The following is a 26,240-nucleotide window of genomic DNA, read 5'->3' as shown; positions in this document are numbered from 1 at the left end:
AATATTTAGTATTTTCCTTTAGTATCTCACAAAAAAACCCAGAAGAAATTCAATAGACTCATTGAAGGTACAGATCAAATGATAAAAACCACTTGAGAAATAGTCAACTTCAGATGGCCTGAGCTTTCCTGAATCTCTTAGGAAAAAATGCCTGAACTATGACTGTGATAAACTACATGGTATTCAGTGACTTTTGCCTTGTTTAACAAATATTTATGTGGTCTATACTTTGTTCAGAAACTGTTCTAAATACTTTTTTAAAAATGATTCTTATAATACACATAATAACGTTATGAAGTGTTAGTATTATTCACAGTTTTATGATTGAGGAAACACAAACACAGAGAGATTAAGTATCTCAAGTCACCAGTTAGAAAGTGCTGGGGGCCAAGACTCAAACCCAGGATCTCGACATCAGAACCCTAAGCAAAACTGGCTAAAGGGATGGCTGGGGCTGAGGGCAGGGCACAGTGGGGATCAGAACCAGCTAAGCGCTGACTGGCAGACACAGCCCTTACTAAAGCCTCAGGCTGTAAGGTCGGCTCTGCACTGAGGAGAGACACCAATCCCACAAGGAACATGCTGCTGCCAGCTGTTAGAGACGGTGGGTTAGGGCTCCAGAGTGACTGGCAGGATCTCAGCTCATTTAGAAGTTGCAAACTTGGTCCTTGATTCATCTCCTTCAGAAATAAGAAAACACAGGGGCGCCTGGGTGGCTCAGTCGGTTGGGCATCCAGCTTTGCTCAGGTCATGATCTCGCAGATCATGGGTTCGAGCCCCGTGTCGGGCTCTGTGCTGACTGCCATCTCAGAGCCTGGAGCCTGTTTCAGTCTGTGACTCCCTCTCTCTCTGACCCTCCCCTGCTCATGCTGTCTCTCTCTCTCTCTCTCTCTCTCTCTCCTAGAAATAAATAAAACATTAAAAATTAAAACAAAAAAGAATGATATACTACATCTTGGTAAGTTTAGCACAGCTCATAGTTAAAAAGTAAGGAAAGACACGGGGAAAAGATAAACTGTGGTAAAATACTTGAACTTTGAAATTGTTTGAAATTTCCTTACAGATAAATGAAACAAGTCTGAATACGATTTGATAATGCTCTTCACACATGCTATTATTTTGGAATAAACAATGTAGAAAACAGATGTAAAACCATCTCTAGAAGATTCAAGAAAAAGTCCATTTGCTATTTGTAAAACTTTCTAAGGTCTGTATGTCTTTTTGTCCCTCACAAAATATAGAGGATGCATGACCACTAAAGGAAGGTAAGGCTGGAGGCAGAAGTTAACATCCTAGCCTTTTACAGGGAAGAAGTTACTTAGAAACCCACCATTTGTGAGGCCTTAGCGACACAGTTATGCCTCTATTTATGCAGACAATGCTATGATGGGACAAGAAAGGCCTTTTGAACTCCACAGCTCATCTCATGGGGAGTTCTGCATCCTAACTCCGTATTTTCCCTAAGTCCCATCCCAGCAAGTGTTTAAAATGAAAATGTCTGCCAAGAGCTAAAAAAACTTTTTCTTTGTAAAATAGAACTTCTGAATATTAACTTCCTATCATCATCCCCACTTAAAAAAAACCAAAAACCTCCCATTTTCTGGCTTCTGTTCCCTAACTGAGCTACGAATTTCTAAACAATGGGGACTGTGGTGTTTTAATGTAGTCCTATACAATTCGAAGAGATAATTCTATGTGTTGATTACTTATTCCTTCATTTGTTCATTCATTCATTCAGTACACATTTATGGAGTGCCTACCATGAACTTACATTATGCTAACTTCTGGGGATACACAGTCAATAAAAATATAGCCCTGACTTTTAAAGAGCTCCTAGTGTGGCTGAGTTCATGAACCTCTATATTTGTAAGATTCACTCCAAGAGAAAGGAGGATAGTAGCATTTTCCTTTTAGGAGAGGGAAGTGTTCAGATGTGTGTTATACCCGGTTAGCCTTATTTTCAGACCCAGAGTCAGTAAGGTTGTATTAGTGGGTAAAGCCACCCTATGTATCTCTGTGGTCAGAGCAAACTACTTACAGGGCACACTGCTCCTGAGCCCACAAGAGAAGAGCCTTCTTTGCAGACATCTGCCATCTTTCTTGGGCTTTGGAGCATTTCTTAGCTGGAGGACTTGAGGTAGGAGATGAGTCAGCCACACTCACACTGTCCAGGGAAGGCTGATGGTAATTGCAAGAAAGAGTCCGGGCAAGCTCTTCAATCTAAGCAGCACATAATAACAGTCAACACATACAAATCATTAAGTTAGCAGCATTGAGGCAAAACCTTTAGCCAAAACAAGACCTAAAAAGTATATGTAACAGTGAGAGTCTACTCATGGTGGAACAAGCACTAGACAAATCCTTGAACAACAGCATTTGGAATGTGGGGCTACACTTAGCCTTTCTTTCAGTGGGCTTGCATCACTCCTGCTTCCATTCCACCTTGAGGGCAAGCATCTATTCATCCCATCCCCCTGATGTGCTTACAAAGTACTTGCTCAGCGCTTACAGAGTGCGTGCTCAATTCCTGTCACTCTACTGAATTGACCTATGTTGGAATCCTAGTCTAGAATGTCTTCCAAGAGACTGGGCCAATTAGAATGCATCTTTGAATACAAACCAATAGGAAACAAAAACACATGCAGAAAAAATAGTCAAATATATAAGAGGTAAGCCCTCAGGGGTTCCTGGGGGGCTTAGTCGGTTGAGCGTCTGACTTCGGCTTGGGTTATGATTTCACAGTCCATGGGTTCGAGCCCTGCATTGGGCTCTGTGCTGAGAGCTCAGAGCCTGGAGCCTGCTTCAGATTCTGTGTCTCCCTCTCTCTCTGCCCCTCCCCTGCTCACTCTGTCTCTCTCTCATAATAAACACATAAAAAATTTTGTTTAAAAAGAGATAAGTCCAGGGGCGGCCGGGTGGCTCAGTCAGTTAAGCATCTGACTTCGGCTCAGGTCATGATCTCACGGTTCATGGGTTCGAGCCCCACATCGGGCTCTGTGCTGACAGCTAGCTCAGAGCCTGCAGCCAGCTTCTAATTCTCTGTCTTCCTCTCTCTGACCCTCCCCTGCTCATGCTGTCTCTCTCTCTCTCTCAGAAATAAATAAAACATTAAAAAAACATAAAAGGAGGTAAGTCCTCAAAAAGAAAAAAATTTCCATCCAGTATGTAAAAAATAACCCCATTAGTCATTTAAGAAAGTTAAATGTATGCAAGAGCACAGTTCCTTCATTTATAACACAGGCAAAAAATTTTAAAAGACAGCATCTAGTTATGTTATCACCTAGTGAGAATATGAGAAACTGGATTTTTACATATTGCTGGTAAACACAAAAATTGTCCAGGTTTTTTGGAGGCAGTCAGATAACACCTATGGAAAACTTTAAAAGACAAATCTACAGACATATTAACAAGTATTATTGAGAGAAGTACACATACTAATACTTAATAATAATAGATTATTAATAATTAATAGATTCACCAGGCAACCAGTAACAGTAGATGCGACCAACACAATTAATAAACTTGATCTGATTGGCATACTCCATTGTACCTAAAATGGCAGAATCAACATTCTTTTCAAATTCATATAAAGTATTTACTAAAATTGACTATGCTGAGTCTTAAAGCAATCTTCAGCATTTTTTGAAGAACTGAAATCATTAAGATGATACTCTCTGACCACACTGAAATTAAGCTAGAAATCAGTAACAAAGATACAACAAACAAAATCCCCAAACATTTGGATATTAAGCAATAGAATGTTATAGAACCCATAGGGCAAATAAGAAATCATAGTGAAAATGAAATATCTTGAACAGAGTGAAAATAAAAATATCGGCTTCATGGACTAAACAATGCAATATCTTAACAATGCCAACTTTTTTCATCTTACGCATTCAACAAAATCCTCATTAAAATTTCAACAGATTGTATGTATGTAAATTAACAAGTTATTTATAAAACTCATATGAATATCAAATCAACATGTTGTGTACCTTACACTTACACAATGGTAAATGCCAATTACACCTCAATTAAAAAAATTATATGAAAATGCAAAGAGCAAAGAATAACCAAGATAATCCTAAAGAACAAGTTGGACACTATCATATATCAAGACTTTCTCTAGAACTATAGAAATTGATATTGTATAGTACTGGTGCCATGATAAATAGAACAGAACTTGATGGAGCCAGACATATATGGTTCCTTGGATTTTAAAGTTACTGATGCTATAGTACAGTAGGAAAATGATGGTCTTCTCAATACATGATGTTGGGTCACCTGGATAGCCATATGGGAAAAAAAAATTTTCTTGATTGCTTTAACCAAACATGCTCACAAAAATTCAGCTCTGTACCTCTAATTTTACATTTTACTCTAAATGTAAAATATGAAACGAGCTTTTAGAACTGTGCTGTCCAACATGATAGTCACTAGCCACATGTGGCTATTTAACTTTAATTAATTTCATTTAATTTCAATGAAATAAAATTTAAAATTTAGTTCCTCACTCATACTAGCCACATTTCAAGTGTTCAAATGCCACAAGAGACCAGTAGCTACTGTTTTGTATAGCGCAGTTACAGATCATTTCCATCACTGCAGAAAGTCCTATTGGACAGAACTATTCAAGAAAAGAGTGTAAGAAAATATCTCCATGATGTTGGCAAAGGAAAGATTTCTTTATAGGACATAAAAGTACTAGCCACCAAAGAAGGAAGTTGATTAATTTGAACTACATTAAAATCATGGCTGTCTATTCATTAAATGATTGAGAAGGCAAGCCACAGAATCAGAGAAGATACATGCAATTTATATACACTCAACAAAGGACTTATATCCAGATCTAGATACAGATACATAGATACAGATAGATATAGATATAGATATACACTTATTTTTGAGGAGCAGAGTGGGAGCAGGTGAAGGGGCAGAGAGAGAAGGAGACACAGAACCTGAAACAGGCTCCAGGCTCTGAGCTGTCAGCGCAGAGACAGACACAGGGCTTGAACCCACAAACTATGAGATTATGACCTAAGCCAAAGACAGACACTTAACTGACTGAACCACCCGGGCACCCTAGAATACGTATTAAAATTTCTATAAATCATCACATGCAATAGCAGAGCTAAAATTTAAAATTTTTATTTAAAAAATTTTTTAAATCCTCCAGTACTTGTGAGGATTGGAGAGAGAATTCCCAAACTCTGGTAACAGTGTAAATCAGAGCAACCATTTTGAAAAACTAATTGGCACTACTTACCAAAGCTAAAGGTCACATGCCTTATGACCTAGTAATTCCATTCTTAGATATGTATACAAGAGAAATGAGGGCTTGTACCACCAGAGGCAAATATACAAGAATGTGCCTAGCAGCTTTATTCATAACAGCTGAAAACTGGCAACGAAAAAAATGCCCATCAACAGCGGAATGGTAAATAAGCTCTGGCATATTCATGCAGTGGTATATTTACGCATGACAAGGAAAAAGAAGGGAATCCAGTCAATGATATTATAACAGTGACGTTAACAAGACAGACGGTTGCTACACTTGTGGTGAACACAGCATAATGTCTAAATTTGTCAAATCACAAAGTTATACACCTGAAACTAAGATAACTAAGTCAACGATACTCAAAAAAAAAAAAAAAAAAAGGACCTACCAATGCAATGCATACTTCAACAAGCTGAAACTCATAAATGATGTGAAATAAATAAAGTGAAATAAATCTAACACAAAAGAGTATGTAGCATATGTAGTAAGTCAGCTCAGTTATAATTCCTTCATATGGAGGTAAAAACGCTAAGCTAAACAACGCTAGAGATCAAAGTGGTGGTTTCTTCAGGGAAGAGCGGGTAAGGACTGGGAGAAATACGTGGGAACTCTGGGATTCAGGCATCGTTTTCTATTTTTATCTTGGGTGATGGTTACACCAATGTATTTAATTTACAAGAATACATCAAGCTCTAAACTTAAGAGCTCTGCATTTTTCTCTACATATGTTATACTTCAACAAAAGTTTATTTACATCAGTAAAACAAAGCCCAAAAAAAGCAAAACTTAAGGCCTAACAATTTCATTTCTAAGAATTTGGCTCATGGAAATAATGAAGATGGTATGCAAAAGTTTTATGAGTAGTCTTTTTAGAATTGCTTATAATCATAAAACCATGAGCATTCTGACTGTCCACTAATAAAATATAGCCCTTTACAAGAGAACACCATGCCTCCATTAAAACCTATCTATAAATTCAGAAAGATGTTCATGAGAACAGGTTGAAAAGTTTGGATAGCATGACCATTCTGTTTAAGATACACATATATAAACAAATATATATGTTCATTCCTGCTACATGTATCATGGAAACCATATAGCAAATTATTTAGTGGTTATCAGTGAGGGGTAAAATTACAGATGACTCTATTTGCCTTTTATTATCTGTATTAAAAATTTTAATTATATTTCAAATATCCTGGAAAGCATGGAAGAAAAAATATAACAAGTGTCTATGAATTGTCAAATTTTAATTTTACCACATTTGGTTCATATTTTTTTAAAGAAATAAAACACTGATCCAGTTTAAGCCTTCTGTCCTTCCCCCTGCAATTCCATTTCCTTCCTCTCCCAGAGGCAAAAAACACAATTCTAAATTTGGTTTTCATCATCCTTGTGTATTTTATTCTCCTATAACTTCAAATGCAGGTATCCAGAAATCATATACTGTCTTGTTTTACATGGTTTAAATTTTATACAAGGTAGTTATGTTGGGTTCTGGTTTTTATAAAATAAGCACTTGCTTCCCACATAATTTATTTTCCAAATAATTATGGAGATATACAACATGCAACTTTTTAAGTAACTCCAGAAAACCTGCACTAATTCGGAATCCCAGGTCTGGAAGACTATATTTATCAATCCTAAGTATCATAAAGTCAGGAGCAAAAGTGCCTTTGGCGTTGTTTTCTTGATGTCATAGCACAATGACAAAGCTAGCACACAATGGGTGTTTAAATTATTTGCGGAATGAAATTAATCAATGAGTCAATCTTGGGACAGGACTCTAAATGCTGTGGGATTCTTAGATTGAACATGAGTCCTCGAAACTCAGAGATTCTACAAAGTTCAGTGGGTTAGTTCTCACAAATTTACTCCAGAAGCTTCCTACCATCTTCTGCCAAAGTAAGTAAACAATAATACGCGAAATTTTATCATGGCAGGTTCTAGTCAGACTGATGCTGATATCACAGATAATTCAAAATATCATAATTCAGCCTTCACTCTTCAACTGCAAAATAACATCAATGGCCAAAGGTCCACCCATCAAGATTTTAGAGTGTCCTGTTTCTGGAAGAAACTTCGGACCGAATCTTCTTGCATTACACTTATTTCACTCTGCAGTAATTAGAACAGAAATAACTCTCACATCATCAAATTACTTACATGAAAGTGCAGTATAATTGTCCAAATTAGACCAAGAATAATGGATGGGTTTCCATCTATAATATCAGTCACATGAATATTTATTAGCTTGATCTGGAAAAGAAGAAACATGGGTTAAAAGGAGAAGATATTTCATTGCATTAATTTCTACTGTGAATCTTCCAACGATATTCATACTCACTGATCGGTTTTTTAGGAATGTCAGGGCATGTTCTATATTGATTCTACACTGAAATGTATTAGATCCTTTGTCTCGAGGCTATGAAATTCAAGCAAAATATGTTAATTAGAAATATGAAAAAAAATTAATCAATAAAGGCTTTTTAATGTCACTTAAAAAGCTCACCAACTGTTGTCCTGACAGTACTTCAAGCAGGTCCAGGAGGACATGCCCCTTTTTAATGTCCGCAAATAGGTCTGATACAACCGACGGAGGAGTGTGCTACAAAAGATCACAAGACACACATTCATTCAAACTTTGGTCCATAAACATAATGACTTTAAGATTCTCATAAATGTGCTTTGTGTTTTCACAAAAAGCTCAAATTCGATAGTGATTTTTAATTAACAGAATGAGAGAGAACATAGTTCTATATCAAAGCATAAGAAAAGCAGTAAACTTAATTTATCTCATGGCGAATTTCCAGTAACACAACACACTTGTAGCTTCACTGAGAGCTTAAAACCTGTGCATAGAGGTGGCAGTAAAGACATTCGGATCAGCCAATACTCCCCATTGGGGAGTAGATCACATTTATGCAGTAATCTGTTTATGAACTTACCCTTGTTAGAATTGCATGGTGCAGGGATGGGGAGCCTGTGAGAAGAGGCTCATTCATTTTGTGTCTAGGTTATTCTGGGCCCTTGGCACCACCGACAGGCAGGATGGCACAGTGATTAACAAGGCCTCGGGGCACCTGAGTGGCTTGGTCACTTGGTCAGTTAAGCATCCGGCTCTTGATTTCAGCTCAGGTCATGATCTCACAGTTCATGAGTCCAAGCCCCTTGCCAGGCTCTGCCTGACAGTGCAGAGCTGGCTTGGGATCCTTTCTCAACCTGTCTCTCTGCCCCTCCCGCCACTCTCTCAACCTCAAAATACATACATAAACATTTAAAAATAAAAAAGGCCTCTGGGTCCAGACTGCCTGCGTTTGTACCCCAGCACTATCACTTACAAGCGGTGTGACATTAGGCAAGTCACATAACTTCTTTGTACCTTATTTTCCCTGTTCTTTAAAGAGGAATTAACACTGGGAGGTTGTAAAGTCACATAAACGTGATGCAGATTCATTACACATAACGAGCTTCGGACACTGTTCAACATATAACACTATGTACGCTGCAACATCATCATCACACTTGATAAAAGAGGTGTTGCTGCTTTACCTTACTTCTCATATTCTTAACAGAAGCATCTCTTTTCTGTGTTGGGAAAGAATAACAAATACATCTAAACAAGATCACGGAGACTGCGGCACATTCTTTCAACCTTTTACACCTCCTCAGTGCCATTCTGGGGACCCGAAGGGAGGGAGTAGGAGGAGTAATTTAAATATGTTTATAGTGGGGCGCCTGGGTGGCTCAGTCAGTTGAGCATCCAGCTTCAGCTCAGGTCACGATCTCATGGTCCATGGGTTCCAGCCCCACGTCGGGCTCTGTGCTGATAGTTCAGAGCTTGGACCCTGTCTTCAGATTCTGTATCTCCCTTCTCTCTCTGACCCTCCCCTGTTCATGCTGTGTCTCTCTCTATCTCAAAAATAAACAATACATTAAAATATTTTTTTAAAATAAATAAATATATTTATAGCTTTATTTGTTCTTTTTTTTCCTCACCTTTGCCAACTGTGAGTTTATCCAGCAGGTGAAAGTTTTCTTCTGAGTGTCTTCCTGCTCAGCTATTGAAAAAAGACAACAGCAGTTATAAAATAAGAAGCCTCAGAAACCCTTTTAAACACATCAAAGCTTCACTCTGAGGGTGTGTATGTATTCCACAGTTTTACCAGCTTTCTAGGACTTGGTCTAAATTTCAGATATTTGCTCAAGAAGTGTTCTGGAAATAGCATGTTCACAGGACATAATTTTTTTTATCGCTGCAGGCTAGCTGACAAGAGACAACGATTTTTAATACTTTTTATTGACAAAAGAATTATGTCCCCACGTGGCCTTGACAGTGCTGTATAAGGAATTGTGAGGAGAGAGACCTCCCAACCCAAAAGCATTCTCAGTCTAAGCCAAAGCCATGGGTATTGAAAGACAAACCCCATTAAAAAAGAAAAGAAAAGAAAAGAAAAGAAAAAGAAGGAGGTGCCTGGGTGGCTCAGTCGCTTGATTTTGGCTCCAGTCATGATCTCATGGTTGTGGGATCCAGCCCCACATCGGGCTCTCTTGCTGACAGTGAGGATACTGCTTAGAATTCTCTCTCTCTCTCTCTCTCTCTCTCTCTCTCTCAAAATAAATAGACATTTTAAAATTAATTAATTAATTAATATGGGGCACCTGGGTGCCTCAGTCAGTTAAGCATCTAACTCTTGGTTTCAGCTCAGGACATGATCTCACGGTCCATAAGTTCGAGCCTGGATCAGGCTCTACACTGACCGTGAGAAGCCTGTTTGGGATTCTCACTCTGTCTCTCTGCCCGTCTGACCCAACCCTCCCCCTGTCTCAGAATAAATCAAAATGAACCTAAAAAGCAAACAAACAATCATAAATAAATAACAGGCTCATAAAGTTGTGGGCAGTTTAGTCTTGACACTCACAGTATTTATCATGGAGGATATATTGTCACTGAATTAACTGTAAATGAGCTGCAATTAGAGCCAGAGATGCCTGGGCTCAAATCCTGCCTCTTGTCACTAAGTAGCTGTGTGACATCAGTAATTTCCTTAGGGAATAAGGTAACAAGCACTCACCTCTAGAGACTGCTAAGGATTCACTTGAGTAGTTCCCACTTTTACCCTTATTAGCAGGACAGGAGTCAAGGGGAAGACCCGAAACACTCAGGGTACGTCTTTCTCTCCTCACAGGGGCAGGAAAGGCCCTACACCAACTCTGAGCTCCCCACTCGCCTCCTACCCCCTCAGCTCCTACAGACATGTCAGCTCTGCATTCAAGGGTTAGCCTTGCACACCAGGACTGAGTTTCCATTTCCCCAGATGTCCTCCCCCAGTGTCAGCCCAGGTACCCACTCCTCCCTGGGCCCAGTGCTCACAGTCTTGTCACCACCATCTACCTCAAGGTCACCAGCTCTCATCCCAGCCGCCTCTGTCAGCACACGCGCACACATGCACAGGCTGCACACACTCTCCAGACGGTCAAGTTCTCTTCGCTCTCTCGCTCCGATATCCTTAAGACTCTGCACACGCCCCAGGTTTTCTCATCACCCACCTCTTCTTAACGTGGGAAGCCCTTCCACTGATGATGAACCTGTAGAACACCATCAGCAAAGTCCCCGGTGTCCAAACCCTCTTGGACAGGTGTTTCCTCTCCGTTCTCGCTGAAATCTGGCCTACTCAAGTGCTGGCTCTGCTTTCTCCTATGCCCCTTGCACCATGGGGTCCTTGCTTCTCACTTCCAGATCATTCTCCACTCTCTTTGTCCCCGAAGTCCTCCAGCCTTGACTCTCATGTGATCAGACCATCTCCACTGTCACAGTCATCTACTGACCTCTGTCATTCCTCATCATTTCTCAAAAAGATTTTAATTCCATCCCCCCTGTCCTTTCCCCAGTACAACCCCTCATTTTTGGCAATTTCAGCATAGAGGAAGGAAGCTCCTGGCCTCTCCATTTCTTTGGTTCTTCTTCTGCAACAAACTTGCCTTCTGCTCTGCTTCAACCACTCGCTGTCATGGTCATACCCCAGACCTCATCATTAACAACACCTGCAACTCCTGGCGATCTCAAGTTCAGGCATCTTACCTCTGAACAACAGCCCTTATCTTTTCAGTTCATTCTGTCTAGCGCCATTGACTCTGCCAGCTTTTCACTATGCCTCGCTCCCTCTGATTTCCTTCCTTTTCATCCTTTTCCATTTTCAATTCCATGATCACTTCTTACAAACACCCCCTTGTGCCTTCTTGTGTGTTCTTGGCTCTTCTTCACTACACTCTGCTCCCCCGTACTGACACTCATCCCGCTGAATGTGGCTGGAAGATCTGTCCCTCTGCTGACTGGTCTCATGTGACACCCACGTAGGCCCACTGCCCGTGACAGCAATTTCACACCTCCTCTCTTTCCTCAAACTTCCAACACCTCCTCTCCCATCCTCACTCTTCAGCTGAGAGCCTACTCCCAGGCCACACACACTCCCCGTCTAATCAACTTGTCAAAATGTTCTGCCCCTAGCCTGTTAGCACGCATGACCTGGCCTGCTCGGACCCGACGCTGATCCCTTCGCTCGTTCCCCAGGTGCCATCCCTTTACGCCTGCTCGAGGACATCATTTCCTCCTCTCTCTCCTGCATCATCCCCTTGTCCCCCTCTCTCTTAGACCATTCCCATCAGCGGTGATCCAAGCTGTTAATTCGCAACAAAAACAAAACCAAACCTCTCTGACCCCCATCCCCACAACTACTGCTTTACTTATCTGCTGCCCTTTATGACAAAACTCCTCAGACAGAGTTGCCTACGCTCTCCAGGTCCCCCCTCCTCGTTCTCTCTTAACTGAACTCAGGCCATGACCATTCCTCCAAAACTGCTCTCTCATCAAGGGCACCATGAATCCAGGTCATCAACGACCACCTTCCACTAGAACCAATGGCCAATTCTCAGCCTTCATCTTTCTGGACTCTACACTCTTGTTTTCCTCCTACATCACAAGCTGGTTTCTCTCCTCCTCACACTTTATATCCAATGCCTCAGAAAATCCTCTTGGGATTCCCTTCAGAATATATTCAGGATACGACCGCACCTCACCACCTCTACCTGGAGACCTGCACTAGATCCCCAGCAAGTCTCCCTCCTTCCAGCCTCGCCGTCTAAATACCGTTCTCAGTGCAGCAGCCAGAGTGATGTTGCTAAATCGTTAACTCACACTCCTTTGCTCACGATCCTCAAGGGCTTCTCACTTCACTCCTTAAGATGGATACAAAGCTTTGGGCACCTGGGTGGCTCAGCCAGTTAGGCGTCTGACTCTTGATGTAGGCTCAGGTCATGGTCTCACAGTTCATGAGTTCAAGCCCTACTGGCAGCACAGAGCCTACTTGGGATTCTCTTCCTCTCTCTCTGACCCTCCCCTCCGCTCTCTCTCTCTCTTTCTCTCTCCCACTCTCTCTCATTCTCAAAATAAATAAACTTAAAAAAAAAAAAAAAAGATGGCCGCGAGACTGACCTCCACCCCCTCTGCTCATCCCCCTTGCCCATTCCACTCCAGCCTCTCTGGCTCCCCGTTTTTCTCAAACTCCCTAGACATGATCCTACATGAGGGCTTCACCCCAACTGTCCTTTCTTCCAGGAGTGACTGACCTCCACCCCCTCTGCTCATCCCCCTTGCCCATTCCACTCCAGCCTCTCTGGCTCCCCGTTTTTCTCAAACTCCCTAGAAATGATCCTACATGAGGGCTTCACCCCAACTGTCCTTTCTTCCAGGAGTGCTCTCACTACAGATATCCCCACAAGCCTACTTCCCATCCTATTTAAGGCGATAACACCTCCAGCCCTGCTTCACTTTGTCTGCTCTGTTTTTTTCTATAGCAGTTACTACCTTTAAATATCCTACATAAGATATATATGTAGTATGTTTATTATTTAACGTCTTGCTCTTCTCCTAACAGAATAAAAGCACCACACAATGAGGTGTTGTCTGTGACCTATTCCGGGTGCCTAGAGGAACCAGGTCCAGAACAGACTCTAAAGAAAACATTTACTAAAAGAATAATAATAAATAATAACAAATATTTATGAATAATATTAAATCAATTAAAATTAATAATAAAACTAAATTATACTTAAATGTAAATGAATAAATAATAAGTTTTCCAATCATTTTACAGTTACATTTTATTTGCTGTAGAGACAAGGTCGAATCTACCTTACTGTGTTTATATTCCTTTTCTAAAAAATTATATGATCTACCTTCTAATACATTGTTTTTCTTTGACTCCTTCCACTCTGCTTTATTAATCTCTAGCTACCACAGTTATAGCAGACTGAAATTGTTGACATTACATCTAATTAGAGTTCTTAAAAATGTTTTAATCTAGGGGCTCCTGGGAGGCTCAGTTGGCTAAGCATCTGACCTCGGCTCAGGTCATGATCCCACAGCTCGTGAGTTAGAGCCCCACATCGAGCTCTGTGCTGACAGCTCAGAGCCTGGAGCTGGCTTCAGATTCTATATCTCCCTGTCTTTGTGCCCCTCCCTGGCTCACTCTGTCTATCTGTCTGTCTGTCTCTCTCTCTCTCAAAAATAAGTAAACATTTAAAAAAATTAATAAGAAATAAAAAAAGTTTTAATCTGATAAGAGCTCAGTTTGAGGAACTGGAGGAAATCTGAGTAAATGTATTTTCGGGTGTTTACAAGCATGGCTGATTAGAGATTAAAGATACACTTAGCCTTGTTGGATTTTTTTTTCTTATCTTTTTAAGTCCATTTCAATCTTCTGTATTACCAGCTTAAATTAGTTATAGCCCAGTGATTTACACAGTACAGGGTGCTCAATAATTGTTAACTGAAGTGAACTGAGTTCTGGCAAGCCAACTAGATAGTTTAGGCTTTTGAGAGTTATTTGTTTTATATAAATTTCACTTAGCAAAAGAATTACAAAGAACTGCAATTTTGTCCTATAATTCAAAATGTAACGAAATCTTCTACAATCTTTGATATGTTTTCATTCCTTTTTCTCCCAGTATCAGTAGATGAAACAACAATATTTTTAAACATACATATTAAACATTTAAACATATATTAAACAGTATCAGGAGATGATAGGACTATATTTTTAAACATACAAAATTTTTTAAAACATATGTTTTAACATTAAACATTTATACAAAAATTGCATTGGAGGCTAATTTTGCTTGACAGAAAAAAGCTAGAGAATGGTTTTTTATGACTCCAGGATCAACTTAGCCACACACAATGTACATTAATCAAGGTCGTGGATAAAAGCAAGGAGGGACCTATCCATTATTATAACAGGAAAGCAGAAATCAAAACCGAAACAAACAAAAAACCAAAGATGACTCTCTTCCTATCCTTAAGGGACCACGAGAGATTTTCCTTTCTAGGTGATAAAGTGTGAAAAAGAAACTAATCAGGCACGCTGCTAGGTTCAGGAGATAAGAGTCCACACTTCCTTCAGGAGAGTTACATGAGGAAGGAGGACTAGAGCATCTCTGGCAGATGGATAAAATAATCTTGGAAGGGGTGAATCTCTGGCACAAAACTGAGTGCAGAAAGAGCTTGACGTTCCCGAAGAGGTTTAGTATTCCACGTCCACCTGGAAATCTCTGTCATTCTGAACTCCTTCCAGATAATACAAGAAGATCATTTCATTTTCAAGTGATATAGACAAAAGGGGTCTTGGTACGGAGCAAACTGAAGACCGAATTTTCCTATGCTGAGAAAAGAGACAGTGAAACCACGGCTCTAGCTGGATTGTTCAAATTGGGAGCACTTCATCTAATCCAAAGTGGGACTGACATATATCCTGACAGGGACCTAAACTGAAAATAATCAAAACTTTTCCAACGAAAACCCTAAGCTATTCCTGTCCTAATTTGATAAAATCTAATAGAAATCTGGAGGGAAACAATACGAGAAGCAGTCAGAACAAATCCCCACCGGTCCTCTCCAGTTAGCAAAGGAAACTGAGCACAAATGAAATCTTCAGAAAAGGATTTAGAAAAGAAACTCTATGGCTTTTAACTAACTCATTGTCTAAATTTAGAGAACACCTCGTCATCCTAGAAATCAGAACCCTTCAAATGCAACAAGGACCCTTTGCTGAACACCAAACAAAGATGTCCCGAGTACAATTAAACACCTTTGTAACAGCTGAATTAAATGGTTTAGTATGTGCCATTTTATTTATCCCTTGACACACTTTTCTCACATTTTCATACTGCCTTATCCCTGAAAAGCGGTATTAATTCAACAGGAACCAAAGCCAAATAGCTCACCCTATGGCAGGATAAGTAGCCATTTGTTCTTTTCAAAGGCTGACCCATTGGGGAAAAAAAAATAATTAAGAACCAACTGCTTTAAAGCAACTTAATTTGAGTGGGTGAAGGTTTTTTTTGTTGTTTGTTTTTTTGGTTTTTTTAGGTGCTGAATTTTGTTTTGTAAATTATGAGGGACCTCTCTAATAAAACAATAAAACTCTTCTCACAATAGTGCATAGAGAATAGAACTAGCCAATGTTAGGGATAAAAAAGAGAAAGAATTAAAGAGAATAAGAAAAATCTATTGTAATGATGGATTTCTCTGTAAAATGCCAAAGAAAGGAGAATGTGAAGTTCTCTATCCTGATTTTTAAGGCAAAGAAGAAATAGGTATACTGTAGGAAAACACAGCCAGTGAATTTTATTCAGGCCCAAACAGATATCCTTATCATTCTTGGAAAATATCTGACTGAATTTGAGAAGCAAGACCGAGGAGGCAAAGGTTTTCTCTAGACGTCATTACCATAAAAATACATTTAATCCCTGAGTTTGTTCTTATTCAATCTGCCTTTTGTGAGCTGGTGGCACACATCCTTAGCTGGAAGGGAATTTAAATGAAAACAAATGGAGTTAAGCTCAATTAAAGAGCATGGATTTTAAGTTCATTATAAAGCTCCCCGTAAAACTACCACAGCTGCTAGACCAGCTGCACCAGAGTTCAGCGAAAATGTTAACTCCAAATTAATTAATTAATTAATCATTAATTAAAATGTTGACTCCAGCAGTTCTGCCCTGTAGTAAGAGTTCAAATATGGGAATTCTCAGATATGAGAATCACAGACTGACATTTCCACTTAAACGCAGAGCAATGCGTTATCACAAGGTGGCTTATCCAAGGCTCCCCTCTACTATAGGAGTTCACGGAGGAAGCTCTGCAATCTCCGAATTATTGGTTTGCTGCTAACAGGTTTATTGCCCTTGGCTCCAGATTCACTTCTTGGATCTGTCACTCTCCTCATTAAACTCTTTTGATCATTCCTCAACATTCCTTAGAACATGAATTCTGAATTCTTAGCCTAACATTCTAGATCATTCATAGTTTGGCTCCAATCTGCTTTTTCCTGACTCATCTCCCCTGACTTCTCTCCTCGAAGCCTACTTCTCCAGCGAACTAGAATATCTACAGTTCGGGGCACCTGGGTGGCTTAGTCGGTTAAGCGTCCGACTTTCGCTTAGGTCATGATCTCGCGGTTCATGGGTTTGAGCCCCGCGTCGGGCTCTGTGCTGACTGCCAGCTCGGAGCCTGGAGCCTGTTTCAGTCTGTGACTCCCTCTCTCTCTGACCCTCCCCTGCTCACGCTGTCTCTCTCTCTTTCCTAGAAATAAATAAAACATTAAAAAAAAAATATCTACTGTTCCCCAGCTAAGTTTCATTCAAAAAAACCTCACTCTTTTCTACATCACCATGCTGTGTGGAATGGCCAATCCTCCCACGTTCCTCTGCATTCATAAAAACTCTAGCACCCAGCACAATGAACATGCTGGGCATTCAATGGACATCGGCTAAAATAAGACATTTTCTGTTCAAATGTCCCCTTTCCTAAAGAGAAATGGACATAATCTCTTCTTGTTCTAGTTGACAGGTCTGGCGGGTTTGGGAAAGGACACCAAGATGGCAGATCGGACTCCATCTTATGACCGCCTCAGGACTTTCCCACCACCAGCTTCCCGCTCCCAGTTTCCTGCCACTGGTTTCTCAGAAGACATGTCACCTCAGCAAAACCAAGACCCAACCCAGAAAAGTGAGACCAAATAAGGAAACCTGCCCTCAAGGGTCTCCACCAGGAACTACAGTCCTATATATACCCCTCTCCCCAGTCTCGGGGGTGTGACTTCCCCCGGCTTGCTTCCACCCCCAAGTCGTGGAACCTCCCCCGAGAGCCCTTTTCAATAAACGTGTGCTCAGTCCTTTCCCCTTGGCTCCTTTGTCTCACTTTCGAGCGTCTTTGGTTCACCACCCTCTGTTATCTCAGCCTTACACTAGTCTTCCACAATACTTTACGGGAATTTTTTTCATATTGTTATTAGAAAGTAATATATAATACTCATAGAACATTTTTCAAGCGGAACTCAAAAGTTAATCTTAACTTCACTCAAACCTCCTATTTTCCTTTCCCAGAGACAAAAGTAATTAACAGTTTCCTGTGCATCCTTCTACATAGATTAAATATAAAAACATAAATTCGAAAAGGGCAAGGATTTATTTGGTTGGTCACTGGGCAACTAGCTTGTAGAATACCTTGCAAGCAGAAGGCACTCAGTCAATACTTATTGAATGAATGCATGCATCTGTAAATTAAAGGAATAAACATAACTTCATTTTTTAAGCTGGGAATTTAAAAAGCAGATATTTAAGTATACTACTTAAAGTTAAAAAGCATCAGGGGCACCTGGGTGGCTTAGTCGGTTAAGCGTCCGACTTTCGCTGAGGTCATGATCTCGCGGCTCATGGGTTCGAGCCCCGCGTCGGGCTCTGTACTGACTGTCAGCTCGGAGCCTGGAGGCTGTTTCAGTCTGTGACTCCCTCTCTCTCTGACCCTCCCCTGCTCATGCTGTCTCTCTCTTTCTCTCTCCTAGAAATAAATAAAAATATTAAAAAATAAATAAATAAATAAAGTTAAAAAGCATCAGCTAAGGGGTGCTTGGGCGGGGCAGTTGGTTAAGCACCCAAGTCTTGATTCCAGCTTGGGTCGTGATCTCATGGTTATGGGATCAAGCTCCATGTTGGGATCTGTGCTGAGCATGGAGCCTACTTGGGATTCTTTCTCCCCCCCCCCCTCTCTCTGCCTCTCTCCAGCTCATGTTCTCTCTCTCTCTCCAAATAAACATTTAAGAAATTTTTTTGAGAGACAGAGTGCAAGCAGGGAAAGGGCAGGGAGAGAGGGAGACACATAATCCAAACCAGGCTCCAGTTTCTGAGCTGGCAGCACAGAACCTGACACAGGGTTCAAACTCATAGACCATGAGATCATGACCTGAGCCAAAGTTGGAAGCATAACTGACTGAGCCACCCAGGCACCCCAAACACTTTTTTATTTATTTATTTATTTATTTATTTTAATGTTTTATTTATTTCTAGGAGAGAGACAGCATGAGTAGGGGAGGGTCAGAGAGAGAGGGAGTCACAGACTCTGAAACAGGCTCCAGGCTCTGAGCTGGCAGTCAGCACAGAGCCCGACGCGGGGCTCGAACCCACGAACCGTGAGATCATGACCTAAGCGAAAGTCGGACGCTTAACCAACTAAGCCACCCAGGTGCCCCGCCAAACACTTTTTTAAAAGCATCTGCTAAGCTATAAGAAATATTTTAAAAGGATACCATAACCCTTCCAAATTACCAAAAAGTAAGGAAAAAGTATCTGGCCAATAAAAAGAACAAAGCAGATTCACATGTGCTGATATGGATATATTCTAAAGTGAAAAAGATCAAGTTGTAAAACAGTATGTTTACTCTCATTCTATCTGTATTTTTTAAATGTTTATTTATTGATGAGAGAGAGAGAGTGTGTTCACATGTGAGCATGAGTGGGGGAGGGACAGAGAGAGGGAGACAGACACCCATTCAAAGCTGAAAGCGGAGAGTCTGATGTGGGGTCAAACTCACAAACCAAGAGATTGTGACCCAAGTCAAAGCCAGAGGCTTGACCAACCAAGCCACCTGTATTTTTTAAAAATATTTTATTTTTAAGTAATCTCTACATCCAATATGAAGCTCCAACTTACAACTCCAAGATAAAGAGTCGCATGCTTCACCAACAGAGCCTGCCAGGCACTCCTCTCTCTGTATTTTCATTAAAGGATAGCCAGATGTATAGCCCGACAGTTTACTTCTGCTTTATGATAATTACCACTTGCTACTCATGTACTATAGTCACATAAGAGCTTATGGCTTCCATCCTACTCAATGTATGAACCTTAAAGTGAAACATTTATGCTTTTGTGGTTTTGCTTCCCCTTAACACAGTGCCCTGGAGATAAAAGGTACTGAATAAATATTTGGTGAGTGAAAGACATGGGGCACCCAGGTAGCTCAGTCAGTTAAGCTTCTGACTTCGTCTCAAGTCATAATCTCATAGTTTGTGAGTTCAAGCCCTGCTTCGGGCTCTATGCTGACAGCTCAGAGCCTGGAGCCTGCTTCAGATTCTGTGTCTTCCTCTCTCTCTTTCTCTCCTTGTTCGTGCTCTGTCTCTCTGTCTCTCTCTTTCTCTCTGTCTGTCTCTCTCTCTCTGGAATAAATAAATATTAAAAAAAACTTTTTTTAAAGAAAGATTTAATAAGTATTAATGGAGGATCAAACTGTCTTACTATATGGAGAAGAAGAATTTACTGGCAACAGTTACTAGGCCTATGTCTTATCCTAGTCCTTGTCTTAATAACACCCAGACAGTTTATTTCTTCAACAAATAGAATGCCTCGAACAAAAGGGCATGTACTGTAAGAAGTCCCAGCTCACTGTTGACTGGGACGCAAGTGGTACGGATAACTACATTCAGAAAATAAGGTAACACATTTTGGCCATGTGTTCCAACAACCGTCTCAAAGACTCTTAATCAAGCCGCTATGGAATGGAAAGGGAACTAAAAATAACAAGGCCACCTCTTTTATTGTTTCTCATGGAGATAATAACAAACAAATAAATAAAGAAGCAAATTAAGGGAATAAAAGTGCACAAGCAGGCGCAACCAAAACAAGAAAAGCCTAAGATATTTGACGAATAAACAGGAAAAGGCATGTTACTCACCTACACAAGGGGAAACTATTAACTACCGAAAAAAAGCAAGAGGGCATTTTACTACACATTTTCTTGCAACCAACTATAAGCAAACAAATAAGCCAGTAAGAAAGAAAAGTAGGAGCAAGACTGAGATCTCACCTATACTGAAGGAGAAATGCGAGGTTTAGAAGATAAATCCGATGGATATCACTCATAACAATACAGTATGTGACCATCGACAGCGTTCTTTTACTTTACGATTCCTCCCCTGGAGAACCTGTGTCGTCACTACAGAAAACACAGCACTGGCCCATCAAACTCCGGATCCCAGGACTAAAATCGCACCCTTCCTCCCTCCCTCTCCCCAAATCTGTTCTCACTGGAACTTCCATCTCATAGATTTGACACTGCCATCCTTCACCATCTCCGAGTACAGCCCCCCATAAAACCAGGTGTAATCTGCCCCCAGGTAGCTATGGTATCCGCTTCCTTCCTACCCCCTGCATTCCCCCAGCCCTTCTGCCCTACCTACCATCCGCCATGGCTTGTTCCCCCCATGGCCAACCGGGTCTGCTCTGCTCCCTTCCATCCGTTCTCTGCTTCAGCTGGTCCGTCTTACCGGATTACCCTTTCCACACTTTGATGGTTTCTCTCCGCTCTGAGGTTAAGGAGCAACATTGGTCACAGCCACAGAGATGCTGTGTGGACACCCCCGACCCCCTCTGCATCTCTCCAGCTTCAGCGCACACAGCTCTCCTCCCCTCCCCCCACACCCAGGGTTCAAGCCATTCTGTCTTCTTCCTGGGTTTTTACGAGCTACATTCCCTCCCGTTCATCAGCCCCTTGTCCTGACACCCTTCACCTAGTCAGCCTCCACATAGGCTCAGGTCACAGCTCAATGGCTCATCCTGAAGGAAACCTACGTCAATCTCCCTTTTGTTGTTTGCCTTTATAGAGCCATACTTGTACCCCTGCCCCATTTAGCACTTGCCTCAACTTGTAATCACTGACAAGGTTAAGGGCACTGGCTCTAGAGCCAGACTACCTGAGTTCCCCTATATGCCACGTGTCAGCTGTGTGCTTCTGTCTTCACAACTGTAAAATGTGGCTATTAGTACCTTACCTCCAGAATTGTTAGGAAGATTAAGTATTTATACTGACATAAATCAGAGGTCAACAAATTATAACCTGAAGGTCAGATGTGACCCCCAGCCTGTTCTCATAAATAAGTTTTATTGGAATACAGACACAAGCATTTGTTTTCCTACTGTCTGTAGCTACTTTCATGCTAAAATGGCAAAGCTGAGTAGCTGCAACAGAGACTATATAGACCTCAAAGACTAAAGTCCTTGCTACCTAGCCCTTTATGGAGAATGTTTGCCAATCGCTGGCACAGACTATGATTAGTCTAACACAAATAGATATTGGCTATAATATAAAAGAAACATGAAATCATTATGCTAAGTGAAAGAAGCCCATCATAGAAGACCACATATTCTATGAAATGTCCCAAATAAGGAAATCTATAGAAGCAGAGAGTAGACTCGTGGCTGCCTAGGTCTGGGGGAAGGAGAGGGGAGGGTTTCGGGAATGACAGCTAATGAGTACGGAGTGTCCTTTCAGGGTAACGAAAATGTTGTTGACTTAAATGTGATGATGGTGGGGCGCCTGGGTGGCTTAGTCGGTTAAGCGTCCGACTTTCGCTTAGGTCATGATCTCGTGGTTCGTGGGTTCGGGCCCCGCGTCGGGCTCTGTGCTGACTGCCAGCTCAGAGCCTGGAGCCTGTTTCAGTCTGTGACTCCCTCTCTCTCTGACCCTCGCCTGCTCACACTGTCTCTCTCTCTCTCCTGGAAATAAATAAAACATTAAAAAAAAAAAAGTAAATGCGATGATGGTTGCACAACTCTGTAAATACACTAAAAACTCCTGGATCGTACACATTAAACGGAGGAGTTGTATGGTATGCGGCTCACATCATACATTGCATCTCAATAAAGCTGTCCCTCCCCCCCCAAAACATTAGCTACTATCTTTGAGATTTTGATTACTATCTGTCTCCTCATTAGCCTACTGGCCCCAGGAGAGCAGGGCTCTGACTTTGTTCCTCATTTTGCCAGTAGCACCTACCATGCGTGGGGGGAATTCAGAGAATGCTTGTTGAATGAACAGTTGAATGGCTGGAGGAGAAAGGAGTGGGGTTCTCTTGCTATTTCTCCCCCAGCCAATGTAGAGGTTTAAATACTGAGATTACTGGGGGGAAATCCATGACGTGCAACAAATGATTTCTACTTTGAGCCTTAGCATGTGGCACCCAGCAACTTCGTGTTGCCACAGGAGTGAACCACACCCCTGTGCAACACCTGAGATTTTCACACTGAGGCTTTTGTTTCCTGCCTCACTGGAACTTGGCTCCTGGCTCCTGTGTGAGCAAATCTCATATTTCTAGCAGAAGAGCCTACAATATAGATAAAATGCCTAGATCTTGAAGTGCTATTTGTCTCTCCTCTTTCTCACCCTCTTCTGACTCATCTGAGTTGCTCAATAAATATCTGTGGGATGAACAAATCAAAGAAAAGACTATATTTCTTTTAACATCTATTTCTTACTCCTTACTACCTCTTATCTGCTGCATAAAACTGTGAGTGCTTTTCTTCTGAAAATCACAACATGTGAGCCTGAGCTCTGACCAGACCACACTGAAGCAATCTGTGCTGTGATTACAAATCTAGGATTCTTATTGAATCTAGGATTCAGGGTCATTGTTGGAGTTCAGAATTCTGTGTCCCAACTCCCAGAGATTCTGATTCAAGGGGTCCACAGAGCTCACTTTGAGAAACATCTCTGTAACTTAGGACTGATCCATATGGGTGACTTATTCTTGAGCCAAAACAAGGGGCCAGGAAGGGCTTAGCAACAATAGTAATGAAATAATAAACCCTGAGATATTAATATGATGTAATTCAATATAAATCCTAAAACACACTTGGATGGGCTCAGAAGGCTCACTGAAACAACTCATGTCCAGGAATAAGTAGTAATTCAGGATAGGGAACAATGACACCATTTCATTCAAGCTGTCGAATGAAATGGTCAGGTAGGCATTTGGTGAAGGAGAAAAATGTAGCTCCCAGAAGATGAAGGATTTTTTTTAAAAGATGTATTTGAAAGAGAGAGAGAGCATGAGCAGAGAAGAGGGGCCGAGAAGAGAGAATCTTAAGCAGGCTCTACACTCAGTGTGGAGCCTGACACAGGGCTTGATCCCATAACCCTTGCATCATGACCTGAACCAAAATCAAGAGTCATATGTTCAACCGACTAAGCCACCCAGATGCCCCGAAGATGAGGGATTTTTAATCACTCGTTCAATAAACATTTATTGAAAGTGCACTATGTCCTATATCCTGTGCTCTAGATCTCACATCTGGTAGAGGAGATTCAAATCCAGATGTGTCTGATACCAAAATCCATATTATTTTTGTCACAATTAAAAATCAGCCCAAATGTCAAATCCATGGACCCTCCAGCTTACCACCCGATCTCTCTCCCACTTTTAACTCAAACGTTTTGAAAGTATGATCTACACTGGCTGTCCTCATGTCTTTACCTACCACTCACTTCTCAAGTCACTAAAAGCTGGCTTCTACCCCAACCAGTCCATATAATTCTCAGTGAAGCTACCTGTAATATTCCCATTGCTAAACCCTGTGGATACTTCTCAGAATGCATTGGATACCTTGAAATTTCCAATGCTGTTTATTACCCTTTCCATCTTGAAACATTCTTCTTCTTTGGTTTCCATATCACTTACCTGGTTTTCTTCCTACTTCTCGAGGCACACCTTCCTAGACTCTGTTATCAGCTTCTTTTGCTTCTTCTATCTCTGTAATGTTCTGCCTTCTCTTTTTCTAGATGTTTTCATCTACTCCGTAAGAATAAATTACTACTTATATACTAATGACCTTCCAAGTCTTTATCTCCAGCCCAGATGTCTGCTTCTCCTGAGCTTCCTGTCTATATATCCCCTTATCTTCTGGGTATCCCTTTAAACTCAACATTGCCAGAAGGGAGTCAACCGCCTCCCCCACCAAAGTTGTTCTGCATTTTTTTTCAGTGAATGGTTCCATCATCCACTCCTCTGAGAACAAACCTGAGTCACCTTTGGTACTTCTCTCTCCTCACCGTCCCATACCCAGTTGATCAAAAAGGCCTAATGCTTACCTTAATAAAGCTACAAATAAGAACATTTTAAAAATTTAAAGCCTTAAAAACTGTACTGATTAGATATCTCTTGATACCTATTTCTCTCCATCCTCACTGGCATCTCCTTGATTGAGATGCCATTATCCCTCAGCTGGACCACCCTAACAGACTTCAACTGGTCTTTCCGTCTCCACATTCACTCCCCTAAGACTGCACCCCACACTGCAGCCTAGGCGATTTCTAAACCCAGTTCTGATTATGTCTCTACTCACAACCCTTCAATTGCTTCTCCCTGGTCTTAGGGAAAAATGTAAACCTCTATGTATTTACATGACCCTTTATAGCCTCATCTCTTCATATTCTCCTTCACATTGTAATAGTCAGCCTCACTGAACATCCGTTTCCAAAAAGGCGCCACATCCAGCCCCACCTTCTGGACTTAATATGCTGTTACCATTGCCTGAAGCACTCTTTTATTTTTTTTAATTTTTTTTTAATGTTTTATTTATTTCTAGGAGAGAGACAGCGTGAGCAGGGGAGGGTCAAAGAGAGAGGGAGTCACAGACCCTGAAACAGGCTCCAGGCTCTGAGCTGGCAGTCAGCACAGAGCCCGATGCGGGGCTCGAACACACGAACCGCAAGATCATAACCTAAGCGAAAGTCGGATGCTTAACCGACTAAGCCACCCAGGCGCCCCTGAAGCATTCTTCTCATCTCCACCCTGCTCAAGTGCTCACATACTTTGGGTCTAAGCTTAGAAATCATTTCTTCTGGGAAGTCTCCCTTGACCCACAGGCTGGTAGGTGCTCCACCTCTGAACTTCTAGAGTACCACACTTTCTCTCTCTTGCAGCACAGCCACATCATCCTATAATAGTCTGCGTACTTACTTGTCTGTCTCCCTGTAATCAGAACGTGCATCTTAGGACGACACACTCTGTGTCATCCCATGTGTTTGGTACAGTGTCTTGTCCACCACAGGTGTTCAGAAGTACTTGTCAAATAATGAATGAACACAAATGAAGGGGGAATCTAAGGATAAGTTAGCCTGTACTTAGAAAAAGCATAACAAATAATGGAGTAGTTATCTCTTACCTTAAAAAGTCCTACATTTCTCTTCAACAAGTACCTGGTATTTCTGTTCCCCTTCAAAGTGTTGATTAAGTCATCATCTCTACTTCCTCATTGCCCATTGTTTCCTCAACGCACTCCAGTCACACTACCACTTAAGCATGGCTAGCCCTGTTAAAGCCACCAACTAACTTTATGAGCCCAATCCAGTGGCTATTTCTCTTCAATATAATGACTTTACCCCCTTCCTGAAGTATCTTCATCTAGGGGTTTCCATGTTATCACACTTGCCTGGTTTTCCTTCTTTGGCTTTGGCTACTGCCAAAGTAGTAGTGCCCTTTGCTTTTCCTTCTCTTCTGCTTCATCTCTAAACACTGAAAGATCCAAAAATCTACTCTAGCTACACATTTTCCACAGGTGATCTCTTCCAAGCCACACTTTTCACTGTAAATACGCTAGCCACATGTTATGGCTCCCAGGTCTGTAACTCTCCCTAGAATTCTGGGTCCTTACATCTGTCTATTTGACATGTCCATTTGGTATCATATAAGCACCTTCTATCTATCATGGCAAAAATAAACTCTTGATCTCCCCACAACTTGTCTATCAGTCTTCTTCATCGCAATAAATTCCATAACCAACAATTCAATTGCTCAA

At 41.2% G+C, this 26,240-nt stretch overlaps 1 protein-coding gene across 1 annotated transcript in view; it reads right to left on the bottom strand.

Annotated features, from left to right (window-relative positions):
- SYNE2 (spectrin repeat containing nuclear envelope protein 2) overlaps window positions 1-26,240 on the bottom strand; it is a 337,350-nt gene that overhangs the window by 245,320 nt on the left and 65,790 nt on the right. Inside the window, exons 3-7 of the mRNA XM_039242122.1 lie at window positions 9,278-9,339; window positions 7,791-7,886; window positions 7,626-7,703; window positions 7,445-7,537; window positions 2,039-2,220 (exon numbers count right to left, since the gene is read on the bottom strand). Coding sequence (XP_039098053.1) covers window positions 2,039-2,220; window positions 7,445-7,537; window positions 7,626-7,703; window positions 7,791-7,886; window positions 9,278-9,339 — 511 coding nt within the window. The remainder of the gene's footprint in view (window positions 1-2,038; window positions 2,221-7,444; window positions 7,538-7,625; window positions 7,704-7,790; window positions 7,887-9,277; window positions 9,340-26,240) is intronic.

The sequence above is a fragment of the Hyaena hyaena genome, unplaced genomic scaffold (assembly GCF_003009895.1).
Source record: "Hyaena hyaena isolate Hyena2069 unplaced genomic scaffold, ASM300989v1 scaffold_208, whole genome shotgun sequence".
NCBI lineage: Eukaryota > Metazoa > Chordata > Mammalia > Carnivora > Hyaenidae > Hyaena > Hyaena hyaena.
The sequence above is the reverse complement of the archived record's forward strand: the minus strand, read 5'-3'. Positions and strand labels throughout refer to the sequence as shown.